Source organism: Dromaius novaehollandiae, chromosome Z (genome assembly GCF_036370855.1).
Source record: "Dromaius novaehollandiae isolate bDroNov1 chromosome Z, bDroNov1.hap1, whole genome shotgun sequence".
NCBI lineage: Eukaryota > Metazoa > Chordata > Aves > Casuariiformes > Dromaiidae > Dromaius > Dromaius novaehollandiae.
This window is the reverse complement of record NC_088132.1, coordinates 58,498,341-58,516,460: the sequence shown is the minus strand read 5'-3', so window position 1 is coordinate 58,516,460 and position 18,120 is coordinate 58,498,341. Positions and strand designations below refer to the sequence as shown.

The 18,120-nt window shown below is 41.1% G+C and overlaps 1 protein-coding gene and 1 long non-coding RNA gene across 2 annotated transcripts in view; one reads left to right on the top strand and one right to left on the bottom strand.

Annotated features, from left to right (window-relative positions):
• Positions 1-306: 306 nt before the first annotated feature.
• LOC135324632 (uncharacterized) lies at positions 307-4,272 on the bottom strand. Its single transcript, XR_010385938.1, has 2 exons — positions 3,874-4,272; positions 307-1,418 (listed from the first exon to the last, which is right to left on the bottom strand). It is a non-coding gene; the product is annotated as an uncharacterized LOC135324632 (long non-coding RNA).
• A 69-nt stretch (positions 4,273-4,341) lies between these two features.
• Positions 4,342-18,120, top strand: part of LOC135324631 (tubulin-specific chaperone A) — a 32,468-nt gene continuing 18,689 nt past the window's right edge. The window contains exon 1 of the mRNA XM_064501278.1: positions 4,342-4,541. Coding sequence (XP_064357348.1) covers positions 4,363-4,541 — 179 coding nt within the window. The 5' untranslated portion in view covers positions 4,342-4,362. The remainder of the gene's footprint in view (positions 4,542-18,120) is intronic.

Sequence of the window (18,120 nt, the reverse complement as noted above, 5' to 3'; positions counted from 1 at the left end):
GTTCTGCCTCCGTCCTGTGCCCTGGCTACATGCTAATGCGCTGCATCACTTGTTTGCATCTGTGGTGCTGAACAACTACCTAATTTTTGGTAGTTGTATTGATAGGGATATTTTTGGAAGATCTTTTTGGCCAGTGGTGACCGCCTGATAAGAAAGTGGGTTGAGAGATCTGTACTGCAAGGAATGATGATATTGTATTATATGTTCACAACCAGGGAAATTCATTTGTATGCACTTAAATGGTGTGTAGCTTTCTGCTTGCCAGCTGTACAGGGGTTAATTTTATTTACTGCATACATCCAAAAATTAAAGAGACACTACTAACCTTTATTCAAAATCTAATCTTATTTATCTATTACCCTTTAGGGAGGCCATATTAAATTTGCTTTTCCTACAAAAAAGATAAAGATAAAATTTGAAGGCTAAATAATTTCCACGTTCTTGTTTTATCACAAGTGAAAATGAAACGATATTCAAACTGCACAGATGGTTTTGGTGGATAAACAAAATAGTATAAAAGCTAACTCATCATTTACTTATTAAAGTAATGGTCTCAGTCCCGGATGAAACAAGTGTACATTTGGCACAACTGTGGCCACAGCTTTTTCAGGCTGTCTAAACCAACCGGTAAAGGACAGTAAGATGGAAACCATCACCAGGCTCTAGCAGATCATAGCCGTGCCTGCGCCTCGTTCTGCAAGGTATCTCTGACTTCGGCAGCAAGGGTGGAAGTGATGTGATACCTCCGCTTTGAACTACACCAGACCATAAATGATTTCTGCTGAGTGAATTCCCCAGCACCGCACGTGTCGGCTCTGCAGGCCAAATGGACGAACGGTGCGACACAGACCAGCTCCACTGCAACCCAAAACCAGTCCTGTTATTTCAGGAACTCCCATATTACACAGCAGTGAAACAACACGAATTTGCGAGGCCATACTTCCAAAGGATGCTGCAAGAGGTCAAGTGGCAGCTTTTAAGGGAGAAAAGGATATGATGAAAATACAGCATTAGAGAGACTTGCTGTATGCACAGCTTAGAAACTTGTGTCTCTTAACAGTAGTCTTTTTTAACGGGGAGACATACTAACTAGGAATTTCCCATACCAGAGGAACCTTGGGCATAATGTAATGCCTTTGAATCCATCTACTTTTTTCCTGTGGAGAAAGAATTATGTCTGTGGCATGAAGTCCTTCAGCTGGCCTTTAGCAGAGGTTGCTGCAAGTTGTAGGAAGTGCTGTGCAGCCCGGCGCGCTCCTGTGGGTGTGCATGCGGTGCGGGGTGAACACTTCAGATCCACCATCCACTGCAAAGTGTTCATGTGTACCAAACGGAGCTCATCAGGCAGATCAGGTCCTTCCAGTCCTTTGCGCTTAAATGAAATAAGCGTCAGCAGTAAGCACTGCCTGTGCTTGTGCCTGGGGAAGAAATAAATGAGATTTAGCTGGATTTTTCAGACAGAGGGATTAGTATATCAGTAGGTACAATTGCACCTGCTCAGGTAAATTTTTGCAGAACACGTCACAAACCACCTTGGAAGCTTTCCTTATGTGGAGCCAGACAAAAATGGAGAGGACTAGATAAGGTAATAACCCTGGCTGCAGGAAAGGGAGTCTTGTTCACAGCAGGTGCGGTTTTACATTTGAGGTGCTGGGAGGGAGAATACAGGAGAATATGGAAAGATAGCTGTAAGGTTCCTACGTACAGAACAACTTGCTCCATTTGTCAGCATAGCCAGAGCATCAGCAAATGATCTTTAGGCACCCCCCTTTACGCGATAGTGTACACGTAATGAGTTAGCGCTAATAGAATTTGTGACAAATGTTCATCTAGATCCACCAAAAAACAGATTGCTGACAAAATTCATGAGAGTCTATGTTTTCTGTGCCATGCAACAAGTACAATAGGAATTCCTGATCTTCGTGATGGAGCATATTCATCTCTAGTGCAGTCGCACTAATTCACGTGGTTATGTAGCTACAACTGAACTACAGCTAGGCTAGAAATTATTTAAAAGTAGTTCTGAAAAAAAAACCTTTAATTTAAAAGTAGTGTCAGTCTTGGAAAGCATTATACGTACTTTCCTGGATATCCAGATATCAGGATCTGATGCTTATAAATGAAATCATTATCTTTATCCTTTTTAAGTTTTTTTTATCATTTTTGATACTATAACAACACTTATTAATAAAAAAATAAATCTTGCTTTCAGACACAATATATTTCAGCATCCGCCCAAAATGCTTTTCACTTTATCTTCATATGTGTTGAGATCTAAACTCGGATTGGTATATTGTCATCAGCTAAGTTATCTGGATTAGCTCTGTTCTAAGAAAATAATTGTCTTTTATTTCTACGGTTCAATAGCTGAGTCTCTGAATACTGTCAGTGATGTTAACAACACTTCAGGGCTAGAAGTGAAACATCTGTAGCATTTTAAAAAAAATGAATTCATTTTCTTAATGCTACAACTTCTGGGTGATTTTTATTTTTGCTGTTTACATTTGCTGTTGGCCTTCTGGCTTACTGAGCAAATCTGGCAAATATAGAAATGACACAGAGGACTGCTTTGGAAAAAATAATTGACCTGTGGGGGCAAGGTGGCAATGCAGTTTACCTTGTACCAGTTTGTCTTTCAAAGGGGTATGTAACACAAGCAGAAATCACACTGCTTTGGAACTGTTCAGAAAACAGTTTCAGCCTCAGCATGACTTGAGGCAACTTTCTAAAGCAGGATGAATATGATGTTGGGCTGCATTTCTGCTGGACTAAGAAAGTGGACACATTTTGTCTTATGCCCACCCATATTGCTCTCCCTTGTCCTCTTACTGTACAAGTGACCTCAGGTTTGCATACCTAATAAATAATACATTTGCATTCTTGTAGCACAGTTATTCATGGGGTTATTCAAGCTGTTGATTTTAAGAACTGAGTCTGTCTGCAGAGACAATGAAGAAATGCAGGCTCCTCCGGAGGGTGGTTCAGAGCACTCAGGGCAGGAGGCTGCCAGTTTCCACTGACTCTGCCGGGAGGCTGGGCTGTTCATGAGGGGCCATCTAAAGTAGGTGGTATGGATATTACTCTCAGAGTAGAGCTTTAGGCCTGGCTAATGCCGCTGTTGAATTTGACCAGTCAGGTTTCTTTAAGTGCTGCATCTGCTCAGCCAAGAGCGTGTTTGAGCTGGACCAGGCTGTTCCAGTCTTTGGGAACGTTTGTTAGGATTTGTAACGCAGGTCAAACGCATCCTCTTTCGTAAGCAAGGCACAAGTCCATTGATCTGAATGATCTTGCACCACCCTGTATCGTATCTGAATTGGGCCTGATAATTCCAGCCGCACACATATTGCTGCTGGCGAGGGACATATAACCGGCACCTTGCCTAACGGAGTATGATAGCCTTCCTCACAACCACCCCTCCTCTAAGAAGTGTTGATAACTAACTGTGTCAAAAATGAGTACAAGCAGCTGACAAAGAACAGAACGGATGTGAAAAATGAAAGGCCTGTGCAGAACTTCAGAACTTTACCTCACTGGAGCTACACTTTACCTCACTGGAGCTACATCTGCCTCTTTTATTTAAATTCTCGTTCAACGGCAGTTCTCTCAGATGTGGTCCCCAAGGAGTCCTTCTAGAATTTGACCCCCTAAATGGTTAGCATCAGCTAATTACAAGCATGAAGCAAAAAAGCCCTTTAATGATAAAATACCATTTAATTAGAAGACTAGGACTGAACCTACCAGTACTCATGTTTCCTTTTTGTTTGTTTTAACCTGAGAATAAATCCTTTCGTTCTATGTTATATAAAACTACCTTATATTAAATGTGGAGCGAAATCTAACAGCGGATTCAATCTTTCTTGTGTGTGTACTTACGATAAGGTGAATTACACTTCGCAAAGCATCAGAAATCACTGAGGACAAATTATTTAGATAAATCTTTTTAAAATGTTGCGTAGTGCATCCCTTTTCGTGACACCCATCACGCCACGGGACGTGGCGGCAGGACGCGCTGCCCCCGGACCGGCGGCAGAGGAGGCGCCGGGTGAGGAAGCCGGTGTTTGGGAGCTGCGTCACCCGCAGGCAGAGAGGGCAGGGCGAGCGCTGCGCGCCCGCGACGACCCGGCCCGGCCCGGCCTGGCGGCGCGGCAGCCGGCACCTCCCCGAAACCCTGCGGCTGGGCCTTGCCCCGAGCGGCCCACAGCGCGGGGGGGCGGTCGCCATGGGAACGGCGTCGCCCCCCCCCCCCCCCCCCCCGCCCCGCGCAGCCCGGGCTGCTCCACTGGGCGGGGGGGAGGCGCGGAGTCCCGCTGCCGGCCCCCGCTCGCGGGTGGTGCCGCCCAGGCCGGGGCTGTGGCGCGGCGCATGCGCGCGGGCCGCGGTGTGCTGCGCAGTCGCGCCGGTGAGCCGCCTGATCCGCGCCCTCCCCCCCCGCGCTGCTGGGGTCCGGCCGCGCCGCTCTCCCGCCCCGCGCCCCCCGGCAGCCCCGCCATGGCCGACCCGCGCTTGAGGCAGATCAAGATCAAGACCGGCGTCGTGAGGCGGTGAGTGCGCGGGGGGCGCCGCCGCCTCCCTCTCCCCCCGTCCCGTTTCCCCCGCCGCCGCGCGGGCACGCGCGCGCCTCGGCCGTTGGGAGCCGTTGGGAACCGTTGGGGTGGGGCTGGCGGGGGCTGCCCGCTGCCTCCGAGGGGCCCTCGGCGAGCGCGGGGCGGGCGCGGCCCTTCGGCGAGCTCGGCGGGGTGCTGCCGCGGCGGCGGCGGTCCCTCGGGGCTGGGCGGGCCGGGATGTGCCGCAGGGCGCCCGGGGCGGAAGTTCTGTGACGGCTTCTGGGCTCGTCTCGTAGCTCAGGGTCGGCAGAAAAGGGGCGTCCTCCCTCGTAACCGCAGCTGAGGGGTTTCTGTGCTACCAGTGGCTTTGAGAGTCACGGTGCTCCCCTGGCAGTGTGCAGGTCAGCCTTGCTGAATGCTTCTCGCATCCAGAAAGTCTTGGGTATTTAACCCAAACATGGAAGAACTATATGTAGTTCCGAAAATGATGAGTAGGATATTTGTCATTCCAGCACACGCACTGCAAAATTGATAAATTTTATACTCGAGTCTCCATTTGATTTTAACATAGTGTTCATTTGTAACAAAAGTTGCAGTTTACCCATGCGAATCCCTCCAACTATGACTGTAAGCACTGGGATTTGGTAATAGATAATTTGTTCATAGAGTGGCTTATTAAGGCTAGGTCCTACAAAGACTGCAGTGACTCAGGCATAGACAGGAATTAGTATTATTATTAGTGTCAGATCAGGATGCTAAATCGTCCTGTTCTGTACAACTAACTTTGTATAATGACTTGTTTAATTTCAGTTAGTCAGCGGCTGCTGACAGTAACAGGCATGCTTTCTAATATCTGATTACGTTTGAAAGACTGACCTTCAAGAATGGAAGAGTAGAATGGATGCGGGTTTTACCATTATGTTTATGCTAGATAAAGCCATCTTGAGTTCCTAGGCTTAAAATGGGGAGCAGTTCTCAAGTATTGCTGTAAACAAGAAATTGATTATAGGATTCTAAGCTCCTGTTTTCTGTCACTGTACAATGTGTGCAAATTGTAAACTTGTGTGTGAATATGTATTTATTTTTAACCCAGGAAACTTTAGTGAGGTTTGATTTAGTGGCTTAGTGACTGCCTCCTGCTTTGCATCCCTTTTATTAACTTGCATTATGCTTACTGGCTACACTGGACAGGAACATTGTAAACATCCTATTTGCATTTGTAAGTGGATCGTGTTTTGCGTCAGTGTTTACAGTCAAAGTATTCTGAGGTGCAGGAAAACTAGAGTTATTTAGGTTAACATTTTCTCAGTCTGTGTGTTCTTTCTGATACCCAAACACAAAGTTTACTTGTATGTAGATACTTCTGAGAAAACTATTGTCTCTAATAAAACACAACTGTACTCTAGTAGCTTGTAGAAGTTTCTATAATCTGGCTTATTGCTGCTGCTTGATAGTTTTAATGAGAACTGTGCGCTAATATGTAATAGCACTGCAGATGATTGCTGTTTAGTAATAAATTATCACAACAGTTACCTGCACAATGCTCTTTCCTCATGTTTATATACTGGGAAACAGCGGGCAAAGTAAACACTAGCAAGGGACCATTGTGTGAAGACCTCAGTCAGAGCTGGTGTATGCCTGTATGATCACATGGTGAATTTTGTGCCATGTGGTTATATCCCCTTGGACCTGGCAGTGGTGTAATGATGTGAGCCTGGTTCCGTAGGGAAGATACCTGCATGTGGGGCTAGCCTCTTGTCTTTATGCCGTGATCTTTCACGCTTGTAGCTCTGAGATTAACTTGCATGTTCTTAGTTTGATTTTCTCTGCTTCTCTGTTTAAGTGAGTCTGAGAGGGCCATGTGACTTGCTGAGGACAAGAGATTAGAAGTTAGTGGTGTTATTTCCCTGTCCAGTGCTCAAATAGTTGAACAACTTCTTTATTCCCTAGTCGCCTCTTCTGTTGCCTGGAAATCAATGGATGTTGTTTTGATGTTGTTACAAATTTGCTGCATGCAAGTTGCTTAAATCTGTTACCAACTTGTTACACTCAACTGAACTGATGTCAGTCCAGTTACAATGATACTAACACAGATCAATAGTTCATACAGACTTTCTAATGTTTCTAACTTGTTTCTAAAAACATCCTTTCCCTGGTGTTATGCTCACTCTTTCGCTGTCCCCTGGGTGCTAAGGACTTTGGCTTCAGTATTGGTGGGGAGGGATTTCAGCAAGTCATCAGGATCCCAAATTCTTCGCTCAGACGAGTGTGATGTTGATGGTTTCTTCCATTTCTGAGTCTGCTTGGAGTCATTTTTATAAGCTTGTTAACACATTCCACATCTTGCTTTTTCTTCATTGGTTTGTAGTTCTACATTTTATCTGAATTTACTATATATGGTGTGTTTTATGTATGTTCAATGGTTGTTTGTATCCTGAAACTGATTTTTGCCCATCTCTCAAGGCTGCATTCCTCTGATGGTGTAGCACTGGGGCATTTCAGCATCTTCCTGTGCCTGTGTTTTCAAGGCCTCTGCTATCTTCCCATGCCTGTGCTCCTTTATGCCACTTTCTTATTCTAGGTCAGAGATAGCTCATTCTGCATAGAATAGTTAACTATTAATAACAAAAATTAATATAGTAAATGTTATACTATACAACTGTACAAAGCTGAGCAAAAGCTAAAACAAAGCAGGTAGTTGTCACCTGGTCATTAGATAATAGTGGTTACAGTTAAACAAGCTAAAAGAAAGCTCTAGGCTGGCCAGGACAAGTTCAACTAAAGCTTGACTGTTCCTGAGACCTACACTGTTAGCCTAACACAAAGCCTGGGACCTCTTAAAAGCAGTGGCCACTCAAAGTTTAATGAGTTACAACGCTCCAGTGTGTCTGGGAGCACGGCATAGGTGGGCATTCCTCCCCAGTGAAATAATCGCATCTTCTAGCCTGTGATCTCTAAGGGAGTGAACCGGAAGTTTCCTTTATGTTCTAGTCTGCTTTGCCCCAAAGATCCAGTAGGAAGAAGGGGGAGGATGTGGAAGTGCGTGCAGTGACATCATCTCTTCTGACAACATTACAAGAGTCTTCATGTCCAAATCATACATGTAACTGGATTACAATTTGGTTGATGAAACAAGCATGACAGGTTCTTTCAAGCTACATTTTTATATATCCTCTTTAAAATTTTTGAGTGCTGCTGACTGTAATTTCTTGGGAGGTAGAGTAGGAATCCTGACTGTAGGGAGACCATATCTCTTGTTTACATTGAATCATTTAGTATTTCATTAAAAAGATTTTAAACTATAGTATGACTGAATACTTCTGGCTCTCTAATGCTGTTCCATTGCTGCCTAAATGTGTCTCAAATAATGGCTTGAGGTTGCTTGCAGAATCAGTAGTTTTTGAATAGCTTAACAGTTTGTTATAGGAGACTTAGTGCTGTTCCACGGTGGCTTAAGGTGAATCTGAGTTGCTATGTTACGGCTTCGTCCTTTGTGCTGAGACAAGGACCTAAGTGGCCGCAAGCCTATATATTTCAGGGATCCAATCCACTGAAAAATAACCTAGAACCAGAAACAAGAGTTGTTTTGAGGGGTGAGGCCTGACTGAACCAGCTCACCATGCAACTGCATACGTGCCAGGGCTAGCACAAAGAAAGTGATGAAAACTTTTGGGGAAGGGTCGCAAGTGCAGCAGGCAGGATTCAGATCTGCTTCTGGAGAATGGCTGCATGAATAAGCTAAGGGGCAAACTTAGCTTGTGGTTGTATGGTAACAATATGCACAACTACAGTTACTGTGAAGCAGCTGGAAAACTGTAAGTAGAGTTAACTTATTGTTTTAAAAGAAAGGGAATATGTGATCTTACACTTCATGTGGGGGGAGACTGTGTACTTGGACAATTGTTGTGGAAGAAGGGACAAACCTAAAGTTAACTTTCTTGTTTCTCTCTCTGCGACCCTGCAACTCTCTTAAAATTCCATTTTTATTTCAGCAATATAGTCCTGAGATTAAGTATTTTATGCATTTTATACATTGTTTAATATTTTATTAGAAAGAATAGATCTTGCACATGGTCCTAGTTATGGCCTGAGTGTGTGTGACACATGGAGCGTTTCCGGACTTAGCCTGCCTAGCTATTGGCAACAGCAGCAGTAGTTCCCGGGTCTGTGACAATTGCACGCAGCATGAGAAGAGGCATGGCTCTGTCCCACTCCACCCCTCCTCCTCAAACTAGAAACCTGGTTCTGTACTCCTGCTGGTCTTCACCCTTAGTGAACACCCAACCCTTATAAATGAGGACCTCTTGGTTTGGGAATCTCTTGCAGAAGTAGTTGTGGACACTGGAAAAATGCTGTATTCCTCCTATCCCTCTTTCCCTGAGGACTTGAAACAATACCCAAAATAAACCAAGAACCCTATGATCAGGTAATAACAATGGTCATTTCAGGTTTGTTTGAAGTGTTATCTTATCACTGAACAGAAAAATGATCTATTTTCACTCCAGTGTTATTTCTGAATTCTATAATCAGAAGAAAATGTCAGAGACTTATGAAATGTTGAATGATCTTCAAAGTCATTTTTGTACCTGGAGCCTCAAAAATTTTATTTACAATGGGAGCACATGTGACTTGAGTCAACTTAGTAATTTTAATATTTTCCTCTCATTTGGGAGTGGAGCTACTATATATGACTGTAATCTAGGACTCCAAAAAGCTAAGGTAGCTCTATTTATTCTTCATGTGAGGGGAATCGCATGGAGGCTAATTAAATGTGCCGTAAGGCCACTGACTTAACATTTCAGTTAACTTGCCTTAATTTTTTCTGAATTTTCAATTTCAAAAAGTCCATTGAATTCAGCATGTAATAGTGGTTTTCAAGCTCTTTCAGCTTTCAGGCTAAGAGTATATCAAAAAAGATAGGGGCAAGAATTATTAGGATTTATTGAACTTTCAGGTATTTTCATTTGTCTTTTTTAAATCACCTAACTCATCACTTTTCCCAAACTAAGAACAAAGATGAGCAGCTTCCTTTTTAATGTGTTTCTTTCCAGCCATATAGCATAGATTCTCTGAGTACCCCTCTCGAGAGAGTCTACTGTAGGTCATGGATAGTTTGCATATTTTAGTGTTTCTTACACTGTTATATGTTAGTGAAAGAAACTTGAACTAGGAGAGGGGAGAACCTTTTGCTTTTTCTGATAGATTTGATAGCCAGGCTCTCAGTGATTACATACTTCTGTTAGCCAATCATACAAAAAACTAGGTTTGAGGAGCACAATAACGCTTACTGTATTTGTGGCTTACACCCTAATAAGTAATTTAGTCTCAGTAAATCTAAGCTCAGACAGCCTGCCAGATAGTGACTTAATAGATTAGAAGAAAAAAAATAAGTATCTTATATCCATTTCAGATTGGCAATGGTTTTAAAAACTACTGTGAACAAAGTAAGTTGGGGCATGTGAAAATGGCACTGACATTTGCCCATAGTTTCCATCTGATTAAATGAAAGTGACACCAGTAGATTAGAATGAGACTAAGACAATTCACATTGCAATTGTGTTAGTTTAACTTTAACAATCTTTTAACACTCTTGTTTAAATGTGGCTGACATACCATAATTACAAATCTACAAGCCTTGATTGTAGAATTTTACATCATGAACCTGTGGGGAGATTGTATTGATTCTTGTGAAGCAGCCCTTTCTCAAACCACCTTTCTAAAACTATGGAATCTTCCCAAGACTGTTCTTTTGCCTGTAGCACTGACATTGATACTGTGTGGGTGTTTTTTGGTTTTTTATTTTTTTGGTATCATCCCAGTGCCAAGCAACTTTACTGTGTCTTTTTTCTAAATTCAGAAAGCTCTGAAAGTTAAACAAGACTGTCAATTTCTTTTTAAATATAAATTTAGCAATTTTTAAAAATTGAAATATTTAACTGCTGAGTTCAGGATACAATACTATGTGCAAATGACATATTGCAGAATGCAAGTGTTACTTCCTTTTGGTATATGGTGACTCTGGCTAATCCAAGAACAAAACTGGTTAATTTTCTTGGTTAACCAAGGAACTTCACAATTAAAAGTGAAAGTGCATGAAAGAGATGAAATTCATAGCCTCAAGGAAATACCTGTGCATGAAATGTATTTTCCACAAATGTCTAAAGCTGGACTCCAGACTGGCAACACTATACCTATGTGTGAGATTTTTGGTATAAATCACATTTTTTTTCAGTCTTCTGTCCAGAATATGAATTATAGTCACTTTCTTGCTTGTTTCCAATTAGCCATGGGCACCAACTTTGATTCTTACCATCTATATATGGATAAAAAACTGAAGACTCCTTTCTTTATTCTAGTTATAATTAGAAGATTGTATGCTTATTAGCTGAGATAATTGGAAGGGCTGGGATCTCCTATATTGTATGGGCATTGAGGAATGTTCTGTAGAGATACCCAGCTATACTGAGTCAGCATGACAGAGCTATTTAATGTGTCTGCACTGCACATCCAAGAGCGCTGGGATTCAGGAGAGTGAATATATTGCATGCACTGTTGGATGCAAGCTGGCTCTGTATTCCTATGGCATGATATCCAAATTAAATAACACCTCTCATAGTGCAGGAGCACTTTGCAGCTGCTGTCTAGGGCTGTCACCAGCTGAATTGTATAAACTTGGGCTCAGTGCTAGCCAAACTTGGTTGTTGTGGTCCAGAGCTACTTTGGTATGTCTTAAATACCTTTTGTAGTGCTCCTGGCTTCAGGATCAGATATGGAAAGTCCTGAGATGGCCCTGCATATGAAAGCTACTTAGGTCCTTTAGGCTTAGTAATGCAGATTCTGTCCAACACAAAAGCTGCTTTATGTGAACTGGCTGTGAAAACAGCGCAACTGCTTTTACACAGTGCTGTCTCATATAACATCTGTGACATAGATAGTCAGCAATCCAGATAAATGGTCTAAGGGTAATTGAAAGTTGATGCTGCAGTCTCCAGAAACAAAACTATTTGTTTGAAGTGGATCATATTTCTGTGTTTTTCAATGCATGCTTGCTTTTAAGTTGCAGGAATACCAAACACTACCTGCAAACATCTTAAGCTGCCAGAAGAGCAGAGTGGCTGCTGGTACTTTTAACATTACACAGATTACCCCCACACACACCCCCCCAGGTTTTTTTTTTAACCTTTGAGCAGCCCTGAAGATTGATTCCTTTTTGGAAGTGTCTCAAAAATTTAAATAAGTAATGATCAGACCTTTAAAACATTGCTTTCTTTGCGTTACCTCTTCTGTCTCATTATCCCGTCTAAAAAAAGTGGGAGAAGGGGAAGCCTCTAAGCCTCTAGTGAAACACATGATTCTGGCATCTCATTGTTTTTGTGTTAACAATTGTCTTTGACCCCTCTGGCAAAACTGTCTTGTGCATGTCCATGTTGACCATAGTAATCTATTGATGTTGTTATCCTAACTGGCAGAAAGATGTGGCACACCAAGATTATAACCAGTGTCAGTAGTGATGCTGCGTAATAATTCTTTGAGAAGGAAAGACTTTTCTTAATCTGATTCTTAATCTTAATCTTAATTCTCTTGCTCTTCAGCATTTCCCAGTTCCCTGTTTCTCTCCAATTCAAGCACATGCTATTCTGCCTTTTTTCTTATCCTGTTTTTGCTACTCCAGAGCCTCTTTGCAGTGAGCTGATAAACTTTTTATTTCTCTCCAGCTCTCTCCCCAGCCTATCCCAGATGTTCTTTCAGTTTTCCTCCTGCTTTTTCTTCTTTGCCCCCAATCCATCCAAGTTCCTTCCTGCAGTATCTCTGCAAACCCTGTCCCACCTTAGCCCCAGCCAGCACCTTCCACTTTGAGAGTGTGTGACTTAAGAGCTTCCATTTCAGTTGGATTCGTTGAATTCTTCCATTCCTTGCTCCCTGTCCCCCTCCATACTCCTGCTGGCATTCAGTCCTACCCTAGTTGAGCAGACTTTCTCAGCAGGGGGAAAATGGGAACTTCTGCTGTTGCTATGGCAAGGATTTAATGAAGTCTGCAGGAATGTATTGCAAGAGCAGAAAGAAAACTGTGTTGAGAGGCAGGGACAGAATGTGACATCCTGGAGATTCAAGGAGGTTTAAAGTAAAAGGTATAATTTGTCCTTTTTTGTTAATAAAAGGGGATGTAAAACAAGCCATCTTTAAATTGAAATAATGTTCTAACTTAAAAATATAACTGATTCTCATAGTCTTTTCAGTACTCATCCCTAATGAATGCAAAACCTGCAAAGTTAACCTGAAAATGTCATGGTAACTCAGTTTTGTAAGCTGTAGATGCAGGAGGGGCTAAAAATAATGCTTATTGTAATGTGTGTGGTTACATCTTGACTCTTAAAAGAGAAGGTTTATCTTTCATGATGGCTTTGTCACTATCAAGAAAATAAAGGCATAACTCAAGATCCTCTCCATCTACAAAAGTAGTAGTTACTCATGACTAAGAAATACAGCAGTTGGTAATAACTGCATCAGATATTGTATTTCTTTCCTCCTTCATTCCTTGACTTTTTGTCTTGGGCCCTGGTTCTATAACATGTGCTTGTGCAGCCTCACTGAAACCAAGAATGTGCACCAGTAATTTGCAGATTTGGGACCTGTTATTTTAAGCTCTGTAGCTGACAGGTGATGGTTAGCACAGCACCACTGTTATTGCAGTTGTTGAATTATTTGTAATATTATTGTGCATAATAGTAATACATGGAATCTGTCATACTATAACTAAACTAACTAAAAAGAAAGAAAAAAACAGTACCCTGCACAGTTTATACTATTACTGATTTTTAAGTTTGAACTAAGTCAGCATAGATATTTCATTATCTAGACAATACATACTGCCAGCTTTGCGTTTTCTGTTTGTTTAGGTTAAATCCATGGTGTATATACTAACATACCATGGTTAATATATGCATGTCCTTTTAATAGTGAAACTATTCAATAGCAAAATTGAAAAATTCCTTTTTTTTTTCTTTTCTTTTTCCCACCACAAATGCAAGATCTTCTTCAAAGATCTACTGAGATTGCTCAGTCCAGCCAGGGAAGTGTTTCTAATGTTGTTTTTCTGATACTGGAGAGTAGTCCTTATTTGGTGGCTTAAGCACCTAGGTACCACTCCAGCTCAGATGGAGCCTGGTTTGGATATTGCTGGAGGGTAGAGAAAAATATAGCGAGAGTATTATTTTTGCTTGCATTATTCTTATACTTTTTTTAATTCTTGACATCCACTGTTAGTTTCTGCCTGTGACCGAGGCTCAGAAAGGTGGAACTTCTGTCTACCTAGTACAGATGTCCTAAGTTTCACCCTCCATTCCAAAACTCATTCTTGTCTAACAGATGAAACAACACCAAAGCAGGTCCCCTGTTGTGGTGCCTATTGCCCTGCCTGCCCGTACTTGTTCAGCTGTCAATCTTCAGATAAACTGTATGGCCTTCCTATGATCCACTGATCGGAGAGAGGCAGATTCTGTTGCTGCTGCTAATGATGCAACTACAGGAGATGAGACTGGGATTGGTACCCAAGGGACAGGATAGGACACATGTCCTTTGGGGAATGAGAAGGGAGGGGAGTTTGAGGCTCTTTTAGCAGCAGCCAGGAGTTAGGACAGTCTAAGCCACTTGCAAAACTGCACCCTAAATGGACTAGGAGTGAAGTCCCTTGAGAAATCAGTGCCATCCTAAATTGGGAGACCTCATTTCCCTCCCACCCACCCCCTTCCCTTTTCTGGTGCTAGTCAGAGCTTTTGCCGAGCTGGTCTAGTTGCTCAACACAGAGGAAAAAACTATCTCTTTTTTTTTTTCTTTTTTTTTTTTTTTCCTCCCCTTGCTGTGTTTTTTTCCTGCTGGTTTGGTGGACTGAACTGGCTCACAGGGGAATCCTCTGAGCATTAGTGGAGGCCGGGAGGAAGCAGACCTCCCTTCAGCAGTGGTGAGCTGTTTGTCTTGAACTGTTTTGTGGAACTTCCCTCCCCAGCTTGAGGAGGGGGAAGACAGTGAGTAGAGGAAAGAAGAGGTGAGGAAGTAAATCATAATGGTATAGAGAAGGTAAGTAGGGAGTGACTCGTTTTTTATTTCTGTCTCAAAATTCTATCAAGCACTGCTAGCTCTTGTGGATTTAGGTTGCTGTTTTAAAGTAGTAGGCTTCCCCCCTTCTCCCCTGAACACACAAATTGTGGAATTCACTGTTAAGTGTTGTGAAAGTCAAATGTGTAAAGAATTTTAAAAGGGCAGTAGCCATAGCCAGGAGCTGACCTATCACCTGTAAACACTGATGGTCTGGTTTTGTTCTTCAGTGCTTAAAGTCCTTAATTTGATTTCTGCAGGCAGGAATATCACAGGAAATGCCACTTTAGACTTGTTTGATTTATTTCTTTGTAGTCTTTTCCTAGTAGTTAACTCTGGCTGCTGCTGGAGTCAAGGTCCAGCATAACTGGATCTTATGTTTGTTCTTTTTCATTTTGAAAGATTGGGAGAAGCCAGTAAAATACTATTGTTTTGGCTATTTTTTCACGACTTCTGGGGATGTAGACTTCTGCTTCAGGGTACATGAAAGATAACTAAGTAAAACAAGCTTATTGTCAGTAGATTTAAAGCAGCTATGTGGGAATCTTCACTTCCATTAAAATTTATGGGGAGTCCTGAAAGCTGAAAAGAGCTATTATAGATGGAGACTTGAAGTATGAGAATAAGCTAATGTTAGAGGTAAGCAGTTGTTTGTCACTTTTTATTATCTATTTTAACTTAAAATGTCCAAGGAGAAGAAGGATTTGAGAATTTTTGGTCAATAGATTTATTTTAAGAGTGGGAAAACTGAAGGAAAATTTCAGTCATTGATTCGTACCTTAATTATTCACCAGGTGTCTCTAATCAAAAGCTGACACACTTCCTGATAATCTGCTAAACTGTAGCACTTGCTAGAAAGATAAGACATGGAAAATGTAACCAAATAAAAGGAAATCAAACTTCCTTACAGATTTTGCACTTTTAAAATATTTATGAAAAGATAGCTTACCTAACTACTTACTCTTTATAATCACTTTAAGGTTTTTAGAAGTATTATTTAAGCACGTTAACATTTGATGCCCCATTAAATTTGAGTTTTAGGATAAAGATTGAAGTGTAAAGAAAAGGTTTTATGTCCAAAAGCCAGATATTCCTAAGGCAGCATATGAAATCACAGGCAAAAGAGATCCAAGAAGAAATCCTAAAGGACTCAATGCAAGATTATTGTTCTCTCATTTCTGATACATAATGATAGAGGAGAAAGACAAAGGTTACATGAGTGGTTACTTTAGTTACTTTAAAAAGAAAAAAAAAAAACCAACAACAACCATGGCTACATCCCTATGAGAGGTAAGTGAGAGCAGAATTATGAATGCCACTTGGAAGTGGGCAGAAGAGGCAAGAATAGCCTGTCTGCAACTGGGCCTCTTTAGCACTGCTTCATTTCCAGATTCTTCAGTCTCACTTTGCGTTTTCCTCTGACAGGGATAGTCTCCCTCCTTTGGTGAATAATTAGAGGACCTATTTGGACTTTTGCTGCTTCCCCAAGTGTTTCTGCAGAAACAGATATAGCAGTAGGTACATGCCAATTTTCCAAAAATCCATTCCTGAACAGCTTACCTTCAATTGCTCTGCATGCAGCTTTTCCTACATGCAAGCTTCTATCAACTTTATCTTAAGGCAAGCTTGATAAGTTGAGATCTTTGGTTTTGGTAAATACATTTACACGCTGAAGAAAAGAAAGTGAATTCAGTGATATGAGCCTTAGTATGGGTCATCATACTGAATCATCAATTACATGCTTTTTAAAATAAATTTCATTGGTGCAAATCTGTACATTATCTGCATATTCTCTAGTATCTTTGAGGATTAATAAAAGTAAAAATACATTGTAATACCTTGTGTTTAAAGTGGACTATACTGGCAAATCTTTTAAAGAAAAAAGGAACACACTTTTTCATTATAAAGTCCCCAAAGAATAATGATATGTAGTTTCTATTTGTGTTTTAGCATGCTAAGTATGCTTTCTGTGCTAAGTACATATGATGCATTTTGTCAGAAACCATGTGAGATTATTTTGGAGATTGAAAACCCCTTGATTCATCTCTTCATTGCTTCAGCCTGTGGATTGTATAATCGCTGTCCAAATACCATCAATTTCAATTGTTATACTTGAGAATGTTAGGCAGTCAGTATTTAAAACTCGGATGTACATAAATGGCAGACTGTACCCTATTTAATGTGCTGAAAATTTCTTTTTCATAAACTTTGTTCTCCATTTAATTGAGTAAGCTACAATCAGTTTTAGAAGTTTTTAATAGATACAAGATAGTGGTCTCTTATGTTTCCCATATCTGTTCTGAAATCTAGTTAAGGTAAAGCTATCTTCCAAATTCAGTACAAAAGATAAAAGCATCCTGACTGTTTTTCTGTGAGATTTTTTTTTCATTTCATTAACAGTTACATTATATTTGTATTTTTGCAGCAATTAAAAAGTTTTAATAAAATCAATTGTGTGATTGGAGAAATTGAATATTTGCAACTAATACCTGAATGATCTGCTTCCTTGTATGGTAATAAAATTAATTAAGGAACTTCTGATCTCTTTTCCATGATTTAAAAGAGAAGGTGAATACCTAAAACTTATGAAAGTTAAAAATAGGATTCCCCCCCACCCCCACCCCTGCAGTGGGACCAGAGTAGAAAGCCATTTTATAGGTAGAGTCCTTGAGCTTTTGGGTGTTCTGGGAGAAGAGAAGAGATGAAGCTTGTGCTGGAATGAACCTGTACTGCTGGCTGGCTGGTGATGTTTCACTGCAGACTTCCCAAAGAAATTATATTAGGTAACAGAAATGTTAGACTTGTTCTCATTATGCATACTAAATACATGTAGTGGATGGAAAGAATGGATCTGTACTAGACTTTAAATGTTTGAATCTTATGTTGGCCTCTTGTCTAAAACTGGAATAACATGGTTTCTCTAGTAACCCCTCGAAGACTTCTCAGCATTTTGTAGATGGTGCAAGAAAGTGGTGATTGCTTTCAGAACATATCAACCTTACTGGCACGTTCTATGTTTTAAACCTATGGGCAGTGGTTTACAAATGTAATTTAAAGGAATACTCTTCCAGTCCAATGTATCAACTTGTGCATATTAGATAAGAGAGTAAAATTGAAGCTATTGCCCTTTGGCTTCAGTGGCCTTATTCCATTCTGGAATCCAGATGTTAGCTACTGGTGCTTTCTTGTCTCTAGTGCTTTGGTCCTATTCTTCTCATCCAACATAATACTCTACCAGACCAGCCCAAAAACTGCAGTCTTGTGTGGAAAACTTCTCTTAAACTTTCAAAGAAGATGCTATTGTATCTGTTTTACTGGGCCGTGAGGTCCTCGTTTGATCTGGAGAATATCCCTAAGCCTCTTGAACAATATTTTCAGGTCTTCCAGCAATGGAAATTGCACAACATCTTAATGTTATATAGATGCTTAAGACATTCCTGTGGATGTCCATGAATTCTGACAGCTGTTAACACTGTTTCAGGAA